Source organism: Perognathus longimembris, chromosome 8 (genome assembly GCF_023159225.1).
Source record: "Perognathus longimembris pacificus isolate PPM17 chromosome 8, ASM2315922v1, whole genome shotgun sequence".
Classification (NCBI taxonomy): Eukaryota; Metazoa; Chordata; class Mammalia; order Rodentia; family Heteromyidae; genus Perognathus; species Perognathus longimembris.
Window position 1 is genome coordinate 44,824,793 of NC_063168.1, and position 21,040 is coordinate 44,845,832.

At 37.3% G+C, this 21,040-nt stretch overlaps 1 protein-coding gene across 2 annotated transcripts in view; it reads right to left on the reverse strand.

The window, feature by feature from the left end:
- Positions 1-21,040, reverse strand: part of Gtf2a1l (general transcription factor IIA subunit 1 like) — a 52,795-nt gene that overhangs the window by 275 nt on the left and 31,480 nt on the right. For both annotated transcript variants that reach the window (XM_048352965.1, XM_048352964.1), the window contains 2 exons: positions 13,044-13,298; positions 12,015-12,104 (listed from right to left, as the gene is read on the reverse strand). In XM_048352965.1, the coding sequence (XP_048208922.1) occupies positions 12,015-12,104; positions 13,044-13,298 (345 nt within the window). The remainder of the gene's footprint in view (positions 1-12,014; positions 12,105-13,043; positions 13,299-21,040) is intronic.

The window sequence follows — 21,040 nt, forward strand, 5'->3', positions numbered from 1 at the left end:
AAGAGACGGCCTCGAGATTGAGTTCATATGTCATATGCTACTTGAGGCACTGGAGATACAGTAGTTAGATGTAGTCATCCCTCAGCACCAACCCATTGGAGAGGAGAGGAATTTATTCCACAGCCCCTGCAAATCCCAAAAATATGTAGATGCTTGAGTCTTTTCTTTTTCTTTTTCTTTTTTTCTTTTTTCCAGTCATGGGGCTTGGACTCAGGGCCTGAGCACTGTCCCTAGCTTCTTTTTGATCAAGGCTAGCATTCTACCACTTGAGCCACAGCACCACTTTGGGCTTTTTCTGTGTATGTGGCGCTGAGGAATTGAACCCAAGGCTTCATGCATACTAGGCAAGCACTCTACCACTAGGCCATATTTGCAGCCCTCAAGTCTCTTATTTGACATGACTTTATGTATTTGCATATAACCTATATGTATATCATTCTACATATTTTAACTCATACCTAGATCATTTACAACACCTAATTTAATGTAAACACTCTTACATAGTAGTGATATTGTACTGTTCAAGAAATAAAGACAAGATAAAAAGTCTGTACATGAGCCAGGCACCGAACTCATGCCTGTAATCCTATATACTCAGGAGGCTGAGAGCTGAGAATCATGGTTTGAAGCTAGCCTAGGCAGGAAAGTCCATGAGACTCTATCTCCAATAAACTACTCAGAAAAAAAAAACAAAAAACAGAAGTGGTGCTTTGGTTCAAGTGGTAGAACGCTAGCCTTGAGTAAAAGAAGCTCAGGGACAGAACCCAGTCCCAGAGTTCAAGCCCCAGGACTGGCAAAGAAAAAAGTCTGTATATATTCATTACAGATGTAATTTTTAATATTTTTGAACCAAAATTAGTTGAATCCATAGAAGAAACAGCAACTATGGAAATGTGGAGGGCCAAATACATGTGTTTTCCTAAGTATAAATATGTGTGTATAATGTATTTATGCAAAAACAAAACATTTGCCACCTTCAGAGTTTACACTTTTCTTTAAACAGGAGACAGAAACCTAATAAATAAGTAAGTCCTAGAAAATATTAAAAGCTGATGAATTCAATGAAGGAAGTAGAGCTAGAAATGGAAGACCACAATTATGAAGGTATTATTTGAGCAAAAGCTTTAAGATTGAAGGATAACCCCACGTGGGTATTGCCTCAAGAGCATTCCAGGCAAAGGGAACAGAAGGGAAAGGTCCTGAGCAGGTGTATGCCTAGATTGCACAAAAACAACAGAGTCCTGTACATCTGCAAATGAATAAACACAGAGGTGCTAGCTACTATTATCAGAAGTGGAAAAGTTGAGTTTCATTGTGATAAAGAAAGTCATATAATAAGGCACTGAGCAAGGCCAGAAAATGCATGTTAAAAATCGTTTGTCATTGTTTTTTTGTTGTTGTTTTTTTTGTTTTTGTTTTTTGTGGGGGGACCCTGTGTCTTGTATATACCTTTATCTGATTTGGGGAAGGGAAGGGGAATAAGAAAATGGTGAGGCAAAGGACAAAGGGTGAACCAATGCAACAGCAATATTCACGAGATGCTATGCTGGAAATGAACTTTACAACCTGGGTAGGGAGGAGGGACTGGCTGGGAGGGAAAGTGGGAGAAAAACGAGGTAGGGGGTAACAATATCTGACAAGAAATGTACTCATTAGCTTACTTATGTAACAGTAACCCCTCTGTACATCACTTTTACAATAAAATTAAATCTTTAAAAAATCTGTTAAATTTTGCTGGCTGTTTCTCAGATTCAATGAATCAGCATAGATACAGATAATATAAGAATAAGAAATCCTACTGCTTCCAGAAGAAAAGAATCAGAATTATTGCTACACCAGGGTAAACTGCAAGTGACTATTTAAAAGCCGAAGGAAGTTGGGCACTGGTGGCTAATGTCTGTAATACCAAGCCAGCCCACTCTTATCTCCAATCGACTACCAAAAAGCTAAAATTGGAGCTGTGACTCAAGTGATAGAGCCCTAGCCTTGAGCAAAAAAGCTCAGGGACAGTGTCCTGGCCTTGAGTTTCACCCTAGGACTAGCACACATGTGTGTATGCACATGTACACACACAAAAGCATTAGAAACATATGATCTGAGATCAAGGATTATACATATTTAAATCTTCTTGTTGACGGAATATAATCTAATTCAGGAAGAAAAATTGTGGTTAGGATTCAGCTATGTTTTGTGAAGCCTAAGAAAACATAAAGGATAAGTCCCTGTTCATATGTATTTAAAAGTTCTGATGTACATTTTTCTGCATTTAATCAGATTTTGTTGTATACATATCTTACATATTCAAAACAACAATAATGACAGAATTCTGAATACAGCACAGATTAAAAAAATGTAACATGAATTCTAAAAACAACAGCAATTCTTTCAGGTGGTTTTAGCAAGTGACTGCATTTGTTCCTAAAAACTCAACCATAGTTCAATACTTCATATTTATTAATATTAAAACCATTTTAGATGACCTAAGGAGATATATTGTATGACATCTCTAGAGATACTATGTGGTTTAGATTTTTTTAGCTGAAAAGAATCAAATAATTTTTTCCTGTGAACACACATACACACACACATAAACACACACACAAACATATACCTCAGCTCAAACAATAGTGAAACCCTAGTGGGGAAACCATAAAGGCTTTCTTACAAACGACAAGGATGTTCGCTCGATTCAATTTTTTAAGTATTCTATATGTACTAGAAACTACAAGTAAACAAGAGGAAAGAACAATTGGCATTACCCATCATACTTAAACAAAAGCAAAAAATAGGGAATAAAAATTGAGAAAATATTAAATAAATTTAAGCAGTTATTTATGTATTGCCTCCAAAAAATACCATTCTACTACATAATCATAATTGTAATTTTTTTCAAAAAAAATAAAACAGTACTTTTTGTGGTATTGGGATTTTAACCTAGGGTAATACTCTCTTCTTTGAATATTTTCCTCACATAGCTTACAGTACACTATCAGTTTTCCCCTGTTCTCTGATCACTCCTTAGTTTCCTTTACTTGATTTCTTACCTCTCTTATCTTGAAATCTTAGATCATACAAAAACCATTCCTTCTTCTTATACTCATTTTTGATTATCAGTCTCATTACTTTAAATACCATTTAAATACCAATGCCAAATCGTTACTCAAAGACTCCACATCTCCTGAATGTGAAATAGACATCTGAACCAAGTCCAAAAATAAGATACCCTCTTCCAAAACCTCATTTCCTCTGTAGAAAATGGCCATTCATTGTTCTAAGCACTCAGGTTTTAAAAAAAAAAAAACTGAAGACATTCTTTTGACTTTCTACTATCCCATAGGCAGATCCACCCACCAATGTTAATTCTACCTACAAAGCATCCACCAACAAAGCATCTACCGACAAAGCTTGTTCATATTCCCACCACTTCTACCCCCTCCACTCCTTTCACTCTTACCTAGAAAACAGCCTCATAACTAGTTTTCCCATTTTCTCACTTATCCAACACTGCTTTAAGATCTACTGTGGGGCTGGGGATATAGCCTAGTGGCAAGAGTGCCTGCCTCGGATACACGAGGCCCTAGGTTCGATTCCCCAGCACCACATATACAGAAAACGGCCAGAAGCGGCGCTGTGGCTCAAGTGGCAGAGTGCTAGCCTTGAGCGGGAAGAAGCCAGAGACGGTGCTCAGGCCCTGAATCCAAGGCCCAGGACTGGCCAAAAAAAAAAAAAAAAAAAAAAAAAGATCTACTGTGAACATCAGAGCAGGTCTATCAAAACATCAATCAGATGTCATTTGTCTACTCAAAACTTCTCAGTGAATTCCATCCAAAAACTAAAGCCCTCACAATGAACATTAAGATATTTCACCTCCTCAGGTGCGGGTGGCTCACGCCTATAATTCTAGCTACTCAGGAGGCTAAGATCTGAGGATCGTGGTTCAAAGCAATCCCGGACAGAAAAGTCCCTGTGAGACTCATCTCTAATTAACTAAAAAACTGGAAGTGGCCCTGTGGCTCAAAGTGGTAGAGCTAGTGCTTGAGCACAAAGAGCTCAGGGATAGTTTCCAGGCTTTGAGTTTAAGTCCTACAAGTGACAAAAAAAAAAAACAACCCTCTTACATCCCCTCATTTTCTACTCTAGACTCCTCTCCATTCCTTGAACACACAGGCATTCTTCCTCAGGACTTCTGTATTTGCTGTTCCCTCTCCATAGAATGCTAAACCCAACTCTCTTGGACAGGTGGAGTTCGTTCTCTTTTCTCCTTCTTATTTTTATCCCAATGACCTATACATCATTGCATTTTCACTAAAGCCTCCTCCTCCCCCGCCCCCAACCTTTCATCTATAATTGTAACTCATTCCTCCTCAATATCACTAAAATCTCAACTTGTATTAATCTGGTGTGATCCAATGAAAATATTGATAGAGTTTTACTTTGAACCAGGCAAACTAATTATCACTTAATGCAGAAAAATAGACAAGGCTGCCTAGGAAAACTCTAGAAAAGATTATCAGTAACAAAGTACTAGCCTTCCTAAATATTTAAAATCTTGATAATTAAACCAAACCAATGTAGTACAGACCTGTGGGTAGACAAACTAATAGAAGAAAACATAAAAAAAGAAAAAAGAACTCTCTCTCTAATGTTTTGTGAAAAAAAAAACAAAAGCAGTTTTTATGGTATGTGTGTGCAGATAGATAGATAGATAGATAGATAGACAGATAGGGGAACTTCTTTTTGTCAGTGGAGAAAAAAATGCCTTTTGTTAAATTCTAGAAATTTTAGCTAGCCACCTAAAAATAAGTTGATATCATACCTTACATTACACCATCAAGATAAACAATGGATCAAGAAATAAATATAAAACATAAGCTCCCCAAAATCTAGAAGAAAACAAAATAAATACTTTTTAAACTTTCAAGTAAGAAAGAACATTCTAGTCATGCCTCGAATTTTAGAAGCCACAAAATTAAAGGCTGAAAAATGCAATACCTGAACATAGGAGTGAAAAAGCAAGACAGAGGAAGAATGAGGGGGAGGGGTAGCATTAATCAAGATGTACTGTACTGGTTGAATTGAAACTCTTTTGAACAACTACTTAAAGATAACTATTTTAATTTACAAATAAATGGATGAAATTAACTCAATATTGAAAAATTAAAAAGGAAAAAGAAAAAAAATGAAAGCAAATGTCTGAGAAAAAACACAGCTAATAATCTCTTCCCACAACAACAAGGAGCTCTTAGAAATCAATAAATAAGAAGTGAGGGGGCTGGGGATATGGCCTAGTGGCGAGAGAGCTTGCCTCATATACATGAGGCCCTGGGTTCGATTCCCCAGCACCACATATACAGAAAACGGCCAGAAGTGGCGCTGTGGCTCAAGTGGCAGAGTGCTAACCTTGAGCAAAAAGGAAGCCAGGGACAGTGCTCAGGCCCTGAGTCCAAAGCCCAGGACTGGCCAAAAAAAAAAAAAGAAGTGAATAAGCTGTTTTAAAAAGGCAAAAGTTACACAAGGTTACAAAAAGAAAATACAAAGGGCCCTTAAACACATATAAAATTATAATTTCCACCCAAATCTCAGTTCCAACCTTTCATAATGGTGAAGACCCAAATTGTATTTTTTAATCATACTCTATTGCCAAAGCTATAGGGAAAAGTTACTCTAACACTGATGTGGAAAAACATACTGCAACACCTTCTTATAGAACACAATGACTATATTTTACCATACCTTTGTCTTATCAACCTAATTATCCCATTTCTGAAGACTTATGTGTGATAGACATATCTGTACACACATTGAATGTCTTATATATATGGTAATTCAAAGCAATAAGACCACTGCAGTATATCAAATACTAATCTGTAGGGGTTGGTTAAGTAAACTTTAATAATTGTACAATGAAATATTATACATATAATAAAATATTACTACTACAACAGTATCTGAGAGAGATGCTGATGACAGAAAAGATGGCAAATGGCAGAATGCAGTGTGATCTGTGCAACCTCTTATACTTGAATAAAGAAACTGTGCATTTAAAATGAATATAACTTGTTACTTACACTCAAGACAGTGACAGGCAAACTACTAGGAAGTACAGATAGTAACAAAGTAGGACACAGACTACACCGTGTACCCTCACTGTATATTGCATAGACATCAACACGGTAACCGATCACTGTACTTGCATCAAAAGACAAACTCTGAAGCAAGGTCTCTCAACTGTCAGCTGAAGACAATTTCTATTCTAGTGGCTTCAAGTTCCACTTACATATAAACAGTGTCCTACTCTGCATAGAACATTCTTGTCTCTTGTAGAAGGTTTCATTGCACCACTAGCTTTTTCCTGTAGTATCGTAATTACTTGTCTTTACATAAATCTTTGATATTTTTAAGGCCTGTAAAATAACATGTCCATACAATGAATGCATTGTGTATAGACCAGAGTGTAGGCCTTTGTTTTTGTTAGACATGTTTATATCTTCAAAATGTCCCTTCAAGTATTAGCCTATACATTTAATAAGGTTCACTCACCTGCTTACCCAAACAAAACAGGGCTGGGAATATGGCCTAGTGGCAAAGTGCCACTGGGTTCGATTCCTCAGCACCACATACATAGAAAAAGCCGGAAGTGGCACTATGGCTCAAATGGTAGAATGCTAGCTTTGAGTAAAAAGAAGCCAAAAAAGACAAACAACTACAAAAGCAATACTTGCAAAACTCTTTGGTGTAAATCAACTGAACAACTCATGGGGGGAAGAGGAAAAGTGGGAATGGGGAGGGGGGAATGAGGGATAAGGTAACAGATAGTACAAGAAATATATCCAATGCCTAACTTATGAAACTGTAACCTCTCTGTACATCAGTTTGACAATAAAAATTTTAAAAAAAAGAAGCCATGGACAGTACTCAGGCCCTGAGTTCAAACCCCAGGACTGGCAAGAAACAAAACAAAATACACCTTTTTTATATAAGCTGCTATTCCAAATTTAAATGAACAAGCAAATCATTTGGGGGTCTTATTAAAATGCACATTTTGAGCCAGGGCAAGTAACACCACTGACCTTAAAACACACAAACTCTTTTCATTTATTTGTGTTTGTTTCTATCCAATACTAGTCTTAATGAATCAACTAATGACACAAACTGGGATGCTTTTCCTTTATAAAGATCCATGGAACAGCATTTCCCATTCCACTTTGACCTTACAGACACATTCTCTTAGCTACTATCTTATGACTTCATCACTCCCTCTTAAAATAATTTCAATGCCTAATGCCCTATTAATATTTTAATACTATTCTTTAAATAGTCACTAATTAGAGAGTACTCTCCAACAAATAGATTTAACACTACACAACCAATAACGCTTTTATCTACCCCACAAGGTTATTATAAGAAGCAAATGACAAAGTATGAAGGGGAAAAAAAAGAAACCACTGAAAAATGCAAAGCCTATGTAATTAATTACAAGCTTTCTTTCACACTGCAGCAATAGATACTAAATACATAATGTTCCAGAAAATTCTTTATGCAACTTTCTGGAACGTAGATATAATTAAGTAACTCAATGTTTTCATTGTAGAAGGCAATGCACAATTTATTTAAAAAAAAAAAAAACTAAAGTAAGTTTCAAACTAAGAACTGTCACTTTTCTATGCCCTACTCCATCTTTTGTTTATATTTTCCAGCATCCAAAATTGCCCTTTTTCTATATATAAAATGTTTTAGGAAAGAAAGTGATCTTGAATGTAGACCAAAGGATTTATTTTTGTTTTAGCAATTCAAATTTTATCCTTTATTTCCTTTAAGCATTTCAAGTTGTGATTCAAACAACACAAAAATAAAAGCTACAATGAGATTGATATCCCAGTACACCTACTGGGGTGTCGAGATTAAGAGTCAGGTAACCAGTGTTAGCAAGGGTGTGGAGGAACTGAAATCCCAAAATACAGCTAATAGAACATAAAACTGATTTTACCAGCTTGTCAAACAGTCAAGTAGCTCCTTAAAATGTTACCGTATGACCCAGGAACTCCACTTCCAGGAACATACCAAAATAGATGAAAGTATGTCCTAACAAAAACTTGTGCATTAGTGTTTACTGAAAAACTGTACATATTAACCAAAAGGTACAAATGAGGCTCAAGACACAATCTCTCACATCATGGCACCCTCTCCTCACAGAACAGCAGCAGCAGGCTTGAAGCTTCCCTTCCTCTTTTTCATAAAGCCCCCCTCCCCATTTTTTACTTTGGGTCATGGGGCTTGAACTTGGGGCATGGCACTATCCATGGGTTCTTTTTTTGTTGTTTTTTTTTGTTGTTGTTGTTTTTTGTTTTTTTTGCCAGTCCTGGGTCTTGGACTCAGGGCCTGAGCACTGTCCCTGGCTTCTTTTTGCTCAAGGCTAGCACTCTGCCACTTGAGTCACAGCGCCACTTCTGGCCATTTTCTGTATATGTGGTGCTGGGGAATCGAACCCAGGGCTTCAAGTATACGAGGCAAGCGCTCTTGCCACTAGGCCATATCCCCAGCCCTTTTTTTATTTTTTTGAACTTTGAAAAAAGACCTTTTACCCAAAATCTCTGTGGACAAATTAATATTTTTCATTCTTTTATTTTACACTACTACCAAAACATTGTATCTTTCCACAAACAACACAAAACAAGCATACAGTATCTAGAAATGCCTCTCTGGCAAGAAAAACAAGTATTTGAACATACACTTGAATATTTTCCCTGAATAAGGCCATGATAATCATAGATTAAAATTGCTGTAAGCAGTTCAGGTAAAAAATGTTTATTTCTTTGTTTTAAAAGCAGCCAATGTTAATGCTGTTTAATTAAAACATTATAAATGTTTACCTAAAACATAATTACAAATACAAAACTGTTGAAATTTTTATAAATACTACTTGGGAACAGTCACAGATTGACAAGTAATGGGATAATGGTTGAGACACATAATAAAGGAGCAATACATGGGGTGTTTAATGACAAATCTGAAAATACCTTCAATGGGGTAAAAAAAAAGAAATATAAAAATACAGCTTTATTTTTCTGAGTATGAAAACCTAACAGCAAAACAATTTGTCCATGGGTTCTTCTTTTGCTCAAGGCTAGCATTCTACTTTGAGCCACAGTTCTACTCCCAGTTTTCTTGTGGTTAATTGGAGATAAGAGTCTCACAGACTTTCCTGCCCAGGCTGGCTCTGAACCATGATCCTCAGATCTCCGCCTCCTGAGTAGCTGCAATTACAGGTGTGAGCCACCAGCACCCGGCCACACAGCTCTTAATCCAGGTGTCTACCCTATACCCCCAGGGTATTACCTCTGCTATTACCTCTGAAGACCCAGGGATACTGAGAAGATTCTGAACAAGGAGGCCTTGCTCAGTCCCTCCAGTTTATTACTATTAGATCATACCCATTTTCCCCTGATTATATGTCTGTATGGTTTTCCATACAGAAAAAATAGTTATCTCTACTTCTTTATGTCTTCATTTTTTTAAGATTTGTTTAGCATATATTAGTTGTATAAAGGGCTCCAGTATGATTTCTATACATATATACAATGCACCTGGATCAAACTCAACCACCCCTCTCTCCTGCATCCTTCTTTTCCTCCTTAAAACATTTCCAATCACTGGGCACCAGTGGCTCACACCTGTCATCCTAGCTATTCAGAAGGCCGAGACCTGAGGACTATGGTTCAAAGCCAGTCTGTTCAGAAAAGTCCCCATGAGACTCTTATCTCCAATTAACCACTCAAAAATCAGAAGTAGAGCTATGGCTCAAATGGTAGAATGCTAGCCTTGAGCACAGAGAGGCTCAGGGACAACACCCAGGCCCTGAGTTCAAGCCCCACTACCAAGAGAAGAAAAAGAGAAAAGAAAAACAGTTCCATTTGATTTTACTGTGCAAGTATTTTCATACATGCATTATTTCAAACAGCAGAACCTGTTTTAATTTCCTATAATTTATTTTCTGTGTATATTAGTAATGTGAAGGGGTTTCACCATGGTAGTTCACATGTACATGTTATTACTGAGTTAAATTAACCTTGTCCATTCTTTCCTCCTGTGTCTTCATTTCTAAGGTTTCCTGTGTAATGTAAAATTTATCTTAAATAAATTTGTGTGCTTTTCTCCTGTCAATCTCTCTTTATTAGGGGCCTCAGCTATGAACCTGCAGATGAGAAAATATATTACTTTCTTTCCCCTACAGTGGGAAACAATCAAAAGGCCCATAGACAGACAAATAAGAAAATAAAATGTATGTTACAAAAAAATTTCATACTATATGATTCTTTCAAATGAAATGCCAGAACAGAGAAGTCTAAAGAAAGCCAAAGTGGATCTGTGGTTCCTAAAGCCTAGGATAAAAGGGTACAAGAGAATGAGATATGAGAGTGAGAACTGAAGATATGAGGTTTCTTTCTGAGATGACAAAGACTCTACAATTGACTGTGAAGATGTTTGCACGAATACACTAAGAAACATTGAGCCATACAACTTCCAATAGGTGAATTGCATAGTATGCTAATTCCTCAAGTATGTTTTAAGAGAATGTTCCTACATTGGGGACAAAAAATTCCATTCTACTACATAATCATAATTCTAATGTTTTTTGAAAAGAAACAAAAGCAATTTTTGGTACTATTGGGATTTTAACTTAGGGCTTCATACTTACTAGGCAGGATTTCTAACACCTGAGCCATACCTCCAGCTGTTTTTGCTTTTGTTATTTTTCCCATAGAATCTTGATTTTTGCCAAGGCCAGCCTAAACTGCAATCCTCCTATTTATGCTTCCCACAGCAGCTGGCAAACAGGTACAGTATTCAACATCATGTGCTGCTATTTATTGGTTTCGATGAGCTTTAAGTGAGCTTTTTTGCCTAGTCTAGCCTTGCCTTGCCTTGCATTGCCTTGCCTTGCCTTAAACCATGATCCTTCCCATATCAGCCTTTCAAGGAGCTAGGATTACAAGTGTGAGCTGCCACAACTGGCCATAAACAACTCCTTTTTTAGTGGATGAAGTTAAAATGCTACTAATAGCAATCTCTACACTTAAAACCAGAGAGTACCTTCAACTAATTACCAGTCTCCCTGATTCTTCTGTCATAACTTCCTAACCTCTAACTTTTCTTTCACTAGCCTCTCACACTAGCCTCTTACACTAGCTTCTTACACTAGCCTCTCAACCAGGGTTCTGGTTTCTGCATGTCTATACTGAATCATTAAACATGGCTCATTTTGTTTTTCCTTTACTCTGATTACAATTTTCTCAATAACCTTCTCAGGAAGTTAATGACTTTCAGACCAATTTTAGATTACTCTTACTAGCATTTAGGTTATTCTGATCTATTCCCTACTCTTTCCCCCAGCCCAGTATCATTTCTTAGGCCATGCAATAAAAGAACACTTATTCAAATAAGAACTCTCTTGGTTGCACCTTGTACCCCCATTCACTTCTTTGCCTTGTCAGTCTCTTCTCAATGTCTGTTCTCTATACTTACTTCTGTCCTTTAAATCACTTAAACCTATTTCCAAACCCTAAATTGGCCCTGAAGGATTTGTAAAGAACTCCAACTGCAAATGATTTCTTGTATTTCCTTGCCACTTTTAGGACTCCAGCCTGCCACGTGCTAGCACTTGACTTATGTGACATTCATCTTAGCATTTGGTTTACCTGTCACATATTTTAGCTTTTGATTTGCCTGACATCCCATTCTGTGTCATTTTATTATTCCATAAGAAATATCGTGGCTCACTAAGATTTTTTTTCACCTCCTTAAGACAAAGGCTATCAATTTTTCTCCTATCACTGAGACCACACAGCATAGTGCTGGACCCCAACACACCCTGCCCACCTTCCAGAGCAAACTAGCTGTTATGTGATTCTGTTAACTCTGAGCTGTAACTCACCATCCTATCTCCCACCATTTTATGCACCTTCAAACTATAAATGCAATTAAAAAACCCAGAGTCCAAAAGGTGAACCCAGTACCTTATCATACTGGCAGACAATGACATTATCCGTGTCAAACAGGTCTGGCGCATCCTGCTCGCTAGCATCATCTCCTGAATTTAGAGGATCCTAAAGATGAAAGATGAATTAAGAAACTTCATGGGGGGCTGGGAATATGGCCTAGTGGTAGAGCGCTCGCCTCGTATACATGAAGCCCTGGGTTCGATTCCCCAGCACCACATATATAGAAAATGGCCAGAAATGGCGCTGTGACTCAAGTGGCAGAGTGCTAGCCTTGAGCAAAAAGAAGCCAGGGACAGTGAGTGCTCAGGCCCTGAGCCCTAGGCCCAGGACTGGCAAAAAAAAAAAAAAAAAAAGAAAGAAAGAAACTTCATGGGGCTTCAAATGTTTAGAAGCTGGAGATACATATAGAAATAAAGGAGCGTGGAGAGGCAGAATAGAGCCGTACTTTAAAATCAGATATCCTGTGTGCGAATAACCAGCTGGGCCACTTAATGACATAATTGGCCCTGAGTTAAGTTACTAAAAACTCCATGAAAAAGAAGAAGAAGAAGGAAAAAACAAAAAAGGAAGAAGAGGAGGAGGAATAAGGAAGAAGAAGATGACTTCTTAAATTATTAAATAAGATAAACCACATGAAACTTAGTATGACAGGCACATTATAATAAGGCCTCCATAAATGATAGTTAATGCTTCTCATAAACTTAATTACCATATTCCACCCAGATTTTACTGTGCTCATTAGAACAGGTGAATTAGAACATAAAGCATGTGGCCCTGCACAGCCTGCCTTCGTTAACCTCTGCCCCTCTAAACTTTCTGCTATCTCTAGTTAAGGGCAATTAATATAAGGCTAGTTCCTTAATGTTTACTGCTAGTTTAAATCAGTTTAAGATACAAGTTTTAAGTCCCAGAATCCAAGTAAGTCTCATTTTAAAATAATAAAGAAAGTTCATCTTAATTTTTCTTGCATGTGTTTCTCAAATACACGGAAACACAAAGGTTATAAGTAAATACAGTTTAAGCTCCAAAGCAATCCCCACTCACCTCTTCCACAATGTCTACTTGAGAGTCTTCATTATCACTGCTGTTTGTAGTGGACTCTTCATTTGATACACTGTCAGCTTCTTTAAGCACCTTTAGATTTCCTGTGTCGATAACCCCCATGAATTCATTGTTGACTTCTCGTATACTTTTTATTTCTTCATTAGAAGATATATCACCAGTCCCATCTATTTGAACTATTTCATTAATATCATCATCAGTTACCCGAATGCTCAAATTCATCTGAGAAGTTGAATTCTAAAAAGAGAAAGAAATAAAATTCTTCATTATCAAGATACATAAAATATTATATACAAATTTCAAATTATATTGGCAAATGTTCTAAAAGTGGTCAATTAAAATATTTCTGCCTTATAAGTTGCTAAATTTTGAATTTCCGAAATTACTTCTTGTAACTTAAAAATAAGTTTTAAATTAAAAATGAAGTGAGCATACTAATATGTAGATACTGCACATGGGCAATAAGTGAATCCATGAATTTCATACAATATTTACCAGCTTTTATATGTGCAACATGCAACTATACACAATCATAACATCTGTTGAGTTTTAACTATTATATTTTATTCTAAACAACTGAATGAAGTAGAAAAGGCAAGCAGCACCATGGTCAATGGATAAATAAAATATATGAAGGATTATACTAAGTGGAAAGACACAAATATACTTTATACAAGGCTCTCTGAATAGATAGGATTTGTTTTATATCATTATATACATCATAGGATTTACAGGAGATATTCTTTTTTCTTTTTTTCTTTTTTTTTTTTTTTTGCCAGTCCTGGGCCTTGGACTCAGGGCCTGAGCACTGTCCCTGGCTTCTTCCCGCTCAAGGCTAGCACTCTGCCACTTGAGCCACAGCGCCGCTTCTGGCCGTTTTCTGTATATGTGGTGCTGGGGAATCAAACCTAGGGCCTCGTGTATCCGAGGCAGGCACTCATGCCACTAGGCTATATCCCCAGCCCTACAGGAGATATTCTTAAACTTTTTTATGATGTTGGAGAGCCTGGTGAAAGTTCCAGATGCTATTATGAGAGTAGACAGTACCACTGTGTACTTGGAAGGAGGTATGTAGGTTGACTTGCTTATTACATATACAACAGGTTGCCATGGCTCTAACAAGGTACAGAAGTGCAGCTCAGGGAAAGATTGGCTATTAATACCCAACAGAACTCCACGGGATCTACCTAAGACATTGAGGAATTCTAAGGTCACTGAATCTAAAGATGGCTTTCAATAAAGTCCAAAAAGCTTCACTAAGCGCCAAATAATTTTTTTTTTTACACTTTGAAGTTTGTGAAGTACAAGTGATGTTTCATGCACTAATCCAACAACATCTAAATGCATCCATTTAAGATGGAACTTTACTATCTGAATGTACTGAACTTGTTTTTGAGTGGATGACTACCCTGTGGGGTTTATACCCTATGGATATTCTCTACAATGAACCCTCACAAAGTAGCCCCAACAATCTTACATAGAAAAACAAAGATTCATACATATTTGTTATGTTCTTCAAAAGTACCCCAAATCATCACAAAGACAGATCATCTTAGAGGCCCCAAATGATAGACAAACTTGAAGCACACAACAAAGAAATTAAAATGAGTACCAATAACAAAAGTACCCACAAATGAAAGAGTAAATCACAGGAATTTATAAAAGAATTAACTGTATATAGAAATATGCCAAAGCCTATGAGATACAGCTAAAATCTGAATTTTTTTGTTTAAAAATAAACATTTAATCTCTTTTATTTTCTCCATTTTTATATTCTGTTTTGTTTCTCTTTTTTTTCTTCACAAGGGAGTACAAATGAAAGTAAAACACAATCAGGCATGGTGGCATATACTTGAAATTCCAGCTCAAGAGACTGAAGCAAGAAAACTGCAAATTCAAGGCTAACCTACAAATCTAACTATTCAGAAGGCTAAGACCTCAGAAGGCTATGGTCCAAGACAGCTGGGTAGAAAAGCTCCTAAGACTCCATCTCCAATTAACCAGCAAAATGCTAAGCTAGAGGTATAACTCAAGTGATAGAGAGCTTGCAATGAGCAAGAAAGTCGAGTGAGATCATGAGGCTCTTAGTTTAAGCACTTCCACTTCCGGTTATATATGCAAAAGAACTGAAAGCAGAGACTCAGATATTTGTCACCATGTTTATGGGAGCATTATTCACGAGAGCCAAATGGTGAGAATAACCCAAGTTTCCAAAGGCAGATGAATGAGTAAACAAAATGTCAGGCATATACATACTGAGATATTGTTATTTTTTTTAAAGGAAAGAAAATGTACTCACTGCCTTACATATGAAACTGTAACCCCTCTGTACATTACTTTGACAATAAAATAATTATTTCGAAAGGAAGGAAAATTGTGACACATGCTACAAGATAAACTCTGAAGACATTACTTTAAATGAAGAGAGACACAAAAGGTAAATACTGCCTGATTGTTTACATTAAGTAATTAACATAGGCAGATCATAGAGCCTGAAAGGATGAGAGGACGTGAGGCATAGAGTTGGTGTTTGGGAAGATAAATTTCTGCAGATCAATGGTGACTGTACCACAGTGTGAGTGCATTTACTGCCACTGAATTGCACAGTTAAAATGGCTCCAGTATAGAGACACACACTACCTTGCTTTTCTGAGAATGACATTTTTGCCACCTTTTACATATTTTGCTTTGTAATAAATATATATTTTCAAACAAAACCTCTCATATGTGTTCTTTAGAAAAAGTTTTAACTATTTCTAATAACTCAAATGTTATTTTCTTAGGAAAAGCAGTTTTATTTTGAGTAACGGAATATAATTTGCAATCATGAATATTAAGAACATTTGTGCTCACTAGGCTTTTAAGCTTAACTTTTCTTTGATTTTAAGGGAAATGATTTTATAATCCAGTTCTTTTTTATTTAGGTTATTATTTCAGAAAGAGCTCTGTGCTTTGTGTCAAATTTTTCTTGGACTATATCTTTAAATAATGAAGGTAAAAATCAACTATAAATCTTATACATTTCCGGTAGAAATTACACCCTACAGTGATAGTAGAAATACAGGCACTCTGGAAGCAAAATGGTGGTTTCTTATAAATATACAGGTGTATATGACCTAGCAGTTCACTCCTACTTAGTGTACACACACACACACACACACACACACACACACACACCCTGTATACATTTGCTTTAAGAAGCTTTATTCACAAGTGCTAAACACTGGGGAAAAACTCAGCATTCCACTGGTAAACAAACTATGGTACATTCATAAAATGAATGCCATGGCATACATGCAACCACATAGGTAAAAACTCAGACGCATATGAGATGCATAGGTGCTAAAGCACAATAGGTGCTAGTGCACAATTGCTATTTATTTGACATTCTCAAACAGGCAAACCCATATCAGAAGACAGATCAGTAAATGGCTACCAGGGATGCTGATAGGAGGAAGAGTACTAGCTACAACAGCACATAAGGGCACTCTGGGTTAATGTAAATGTTCTCTACCTCAGCTGTGGAAGTTTTGAATAACTGCATGTGTTCTTTAAAATTTATACTGTATACCTAAAAGGTGAACATTATAAGTAAATTACATTTCAATAAATCTGACTTTTTAAAGGTAAATTATTATAAGGTTAGCCCGAAGCAAAAACCATGTATTGGCATTGGATTTTCATTTTAACAGTAGTAAGGACTGAAAACCTAAAATCATAAGGTCTTTGGTTGCAAAATTAACTAAACTTCCCAGATAAGTATAAGCACGTCAAGGAATATTAAAAATTCTAGCTCATACTTATGAGCTCATAAAGCTGAGATCTGAAGATCACAGTTCAAAGCCAGCCCAGATAGAAAAGTCTGAGACTCTTATTTCCAATTAACCAGTAGAAATGAAACTGTGGTTCAAAGGATAGAGTGCTAGTCTTGAGCAAAAAAGCCAAACGAGAGCATCACACACACTCATGCGTGTGCACGCACACATGCGCACACACACACATACTATCCAGATCTCTTCCAATGTAAAGTCATCTTATTTTCCTTAAATTAGTAAAGTCCTCTCTGGGAGAGGAGTATGACTGTAAATCTAACTTTAACGTCAATAACTGCAACCATGTTTTCTTTCTCAGCTGCTTTCCTCAGAAGCATTTCAATAAGCAATGAGCATTGCACATAATTATTGACATCTATGTCCTCTTTGGTGGATCAAAATAGCCAACCACATTCAACATTCAACTTGATACACAGGACAGTGGATAGAAAGATCTAAATCTTTCATACAGCCAAACATCCCCCATATAGATCATCAACAAACTCCTCTGGTTCAAATTGTTAGGAGGGATTTTTATTCTTCCTCAAAAACAGTAAATATTAACCCAAGCACAAAGCAAGGACTTCAAGCAAGTCCTTTAGAAAGCTGAAATGATTCAGCATGAAAAGGAAATTTTTTCCCCAAAAATTTTTGATAAATGTAAAAATGACAATAATGTTAAACCTTGACTCAAATGTATTTGACTTTTTTATCAGCAGATGAGACTTCTTTTCAAATTAATGGGCATATCTTTGCACAATGCCAGCCATGACACTAAGCATGACAGACAGAAATGCTTTTTCTCCTACAGCAGCAAAAACATGTTTTACCAAGTTTCTCAAGAGCCAAAAAACACAACCTTCTCTTTATTACAAAGATGTCTGTCTTCAGTTTGCCCCATCAATCTGAATTTTCCAATGACGTCAAATCAAAATCAAAATCACATGCCAGCTACCCTAAGAAGCCATTGGTATTTTTATTCTGTTTAATGTTAAGGGAAAGTCATTGATGATGATTCTATGAAGTCCAGCTGAATGTAAAAAATGTGAGCAGTTCTGATCCAGATGAGGTCTCTGCTGCAATTTCATTTCCCTGCTCTAAGAAAAAAACCTAGTGCAACAATGGCAAGATGGTTCAGCTCCACCAACTGTCATGCTTCAACTGCATGTAGCTTCTGTGGCTAGAGTGTCCAATATTCAATAAATAGGATTGCTTGAGATAAAGCTTTGTTTGCCAGATCCAACGTTGCCAGCTTCCCAACTTTTCTCCCTTTTAGTTTTCCTATAATGAAAGAATCACAGTTTTGCAATGACTATTAAGTACTCATTAGAACTTCACAACTGTAAGTAAGCTAAATACAAAATAAGAGAAATATAAGCTATAGGGGTTTTCCCCATTTTCAACTTGGTAAGAGTCTGCCCTGAATATGAGGCCCTGAATTCAATCCAAGTACTTGGAAGGGGAGGGGAGTGAAGGAGATGGGAGGGAAGGAGAGGGAAAAAAAGAGAAAGAGGAAGGAAGGAGAGAGAGAAGATAGGAAGGGAAGAAGAGAGAACGGAAGGGAGATAGGGATGGAGAAATTACTCATCACATCTACCCCTTGTCAGACTACCCGACTACTCTACTTCCAGTTTTCTGTGTTAGACTTTCTACCACTGTGACAAAATACCTAGGAAAGTCAGATACGGGAGGAAAGAGTCATTTTGGCTAATGGTTTCAAAGTTTTCAATCCACAGTTGGCTGGATACATTTCTTTGGGTCTAAGACAAGGCACAATGTCATGGGGGCTGAGGCTGCTCACCTCATGGTAGCCAAGAAGCAGAGGAAGTGTGCCCATGCTGATGGGATTTCTCCTCCCCCTTTTTTTCCACTTGGGCCTCAGGTTATTGGAAGATTCAGCCTTCCTTAGTTGTTCTGAAAACATCCCAACAGACACATCCAGAGATGTGCTTTATGAATCTCCTAGGTGTTTTCTCAATCCAAATTCAGAATTCAAGTAACCATTGATAGGACATTGTTATCTTTTAGTTTAGATTTGGAAGTAAAAGGAAAACTCTGACTTGAACTTATTCATTCTTTTATCCCATTACTCCACCCATTCCCCCTGTTTGCACATTGACTCTGAGCTTCACCAGCAGTTCATAACCTTGACTACGATAAAATTACCCCCAGAAACTCCTAATACTGATGACTGGCTCCCACTTAGACCAAGTAGATCGAAACTCCTTGGAGTATGCCTGAGAGTTTTAGTGCCCCTTCAATGATTGCAATATTCAGCCAGATTTGAGAAACTTAGCCAAAATAAAAGAAAAAATATCAGTTATAGATTCTTATTCTCTAAGAGCTTATGCCCTAGTATGTTGTGCAAGTGCATGCATATATGTGCATGTTTTTAGGTCCTAGGTAGGCACTTATGAGTAGAATGTACCTCTCAGTGCAAATAAATAATTTTAATGCATCCTTACTACACAACAACCAACAAAGAAAAACTGCAGTCGGAGAAGGCTAGGTAGCAGAGCACTGCCATTGTGTGGAAGAGGTAATAAATGGACAAGAAGGAATTAACCAGAGGAAACCATGAAGGAAGACAACCCAAGTATCAAACAGAAAGAATAATAAGCAAAGAAAGGAGTTGAGGAAGGGATGCCCTTAGTAAGGAATCTAAACTTGACTTCACCTGCAGGTAAAGGGCAGACAATGCTGTGTTAGCAGGAGTAGGTCATGGGTAGGCAGGACAGATGTCTGGAAGCAGTGTCTGGTGATACCATAGGCCAGGCAGCATGGCACTAGCACTTCCTGCTGTCTTACTAATCCTCCCACAACTCCCAACTCCCTGCTGGATACTGCTGTCTTTATTTCCAAAAAGTAAACCTTACTTTTGGAGTTACTTTTTTAAAAACTTTCCCAAGTTACAAGAAGAAATTCAAAACAAACTGCTCCTGAAGCCTGGGCCTTACCATCTAACCTGGCTGGACTGTGGGGAGTGGGGGGAAAATAACGGAGGCTACAGGTTGGTAAACTAGTTAAGACACTGTTACCGTATCTCACATTACAATTAGGACAGGGTCAGTAGGATGGAGTAAAGGGAAAAGATGGGATGGGTGCAGTAGCTCACACCTACAACCCTCCCAGTTACTTGGGAGGTTGAGACCAACACAGGTAGAAAAGTTAGCAAGAGCCCCAACTCAACACACCAGACATAGTAGTTTGCACTGTAATCCCAGCTGCACTGGAAACACAGGAAGGGGAATTCAGATTTGACACAAAGCACAAAACTCCTTCCAAAATAATAACCTATATCAAAAAGAACTGGATTTGCAGCTTGAGTGGTGGAACACTTGCCTACTGATCACAAGGCACTGACTTCAAATGCCAGTACTAACAAGCAAAGAAAAGGAAAGATTCCACAATTATTTAAAAGTTTTTAAGAAGCATCAAAAGTATATGATTCAGACTAAAGTAGGAGTGAAATCAAGGCACATGGAACCACATGGAAAAAACTATAAAGACATTCTGCTAACTGAAAGAAGCCAGTCACAAAAGGATAAAAATGTATATAACTCCTTTATAAGGTCCCTAAAATAGTCATATTTCTGCAGACAGTTAACAAAACAGAAGTTAGCGAGAGCTGAATCTAAAGCTGTCAGGAATACATCTGAGAGAATGTTAAGCCTGCACAGACCCTTACGACATCTGGAGTCTGTAATGCAAGGCAAGACAAAAAGCAAGTGCAGCAAGGTATAACTTCATTAAGCTACTTACAGAAAAGGAAAGAATATATATATATATATATGTACATATATATATATTCAAATTCAGGCCAGCATAAATTAGCCCCATGACTATTTAAAGGTAACCTGTAATAAGTAACCAGAGATGTTTTATATGAGATATATGCTTGGTTTTGTGTTTTAAATTAAGACCCATTTTTAAGTTTAAAAAAAAAAACTTGTGTAAAAGTTACCCAATAGGGGCTGGGAATATGGCCTAGTGGCAAGAGTGTCTGCTCTCATATACATGAAGTTCTATGGGTTCTATTCCCCAGCACCCACATATATAGAAAATGGCCAGAAGTGGCGCTGTGGCTCAAGTGGCAGAGTGCTAGCCTTGAGCAAAAAGAAGCCAGGGACAGTGCTCAGGCCCTGAGTCCAAGGCCCAGGACTAGCA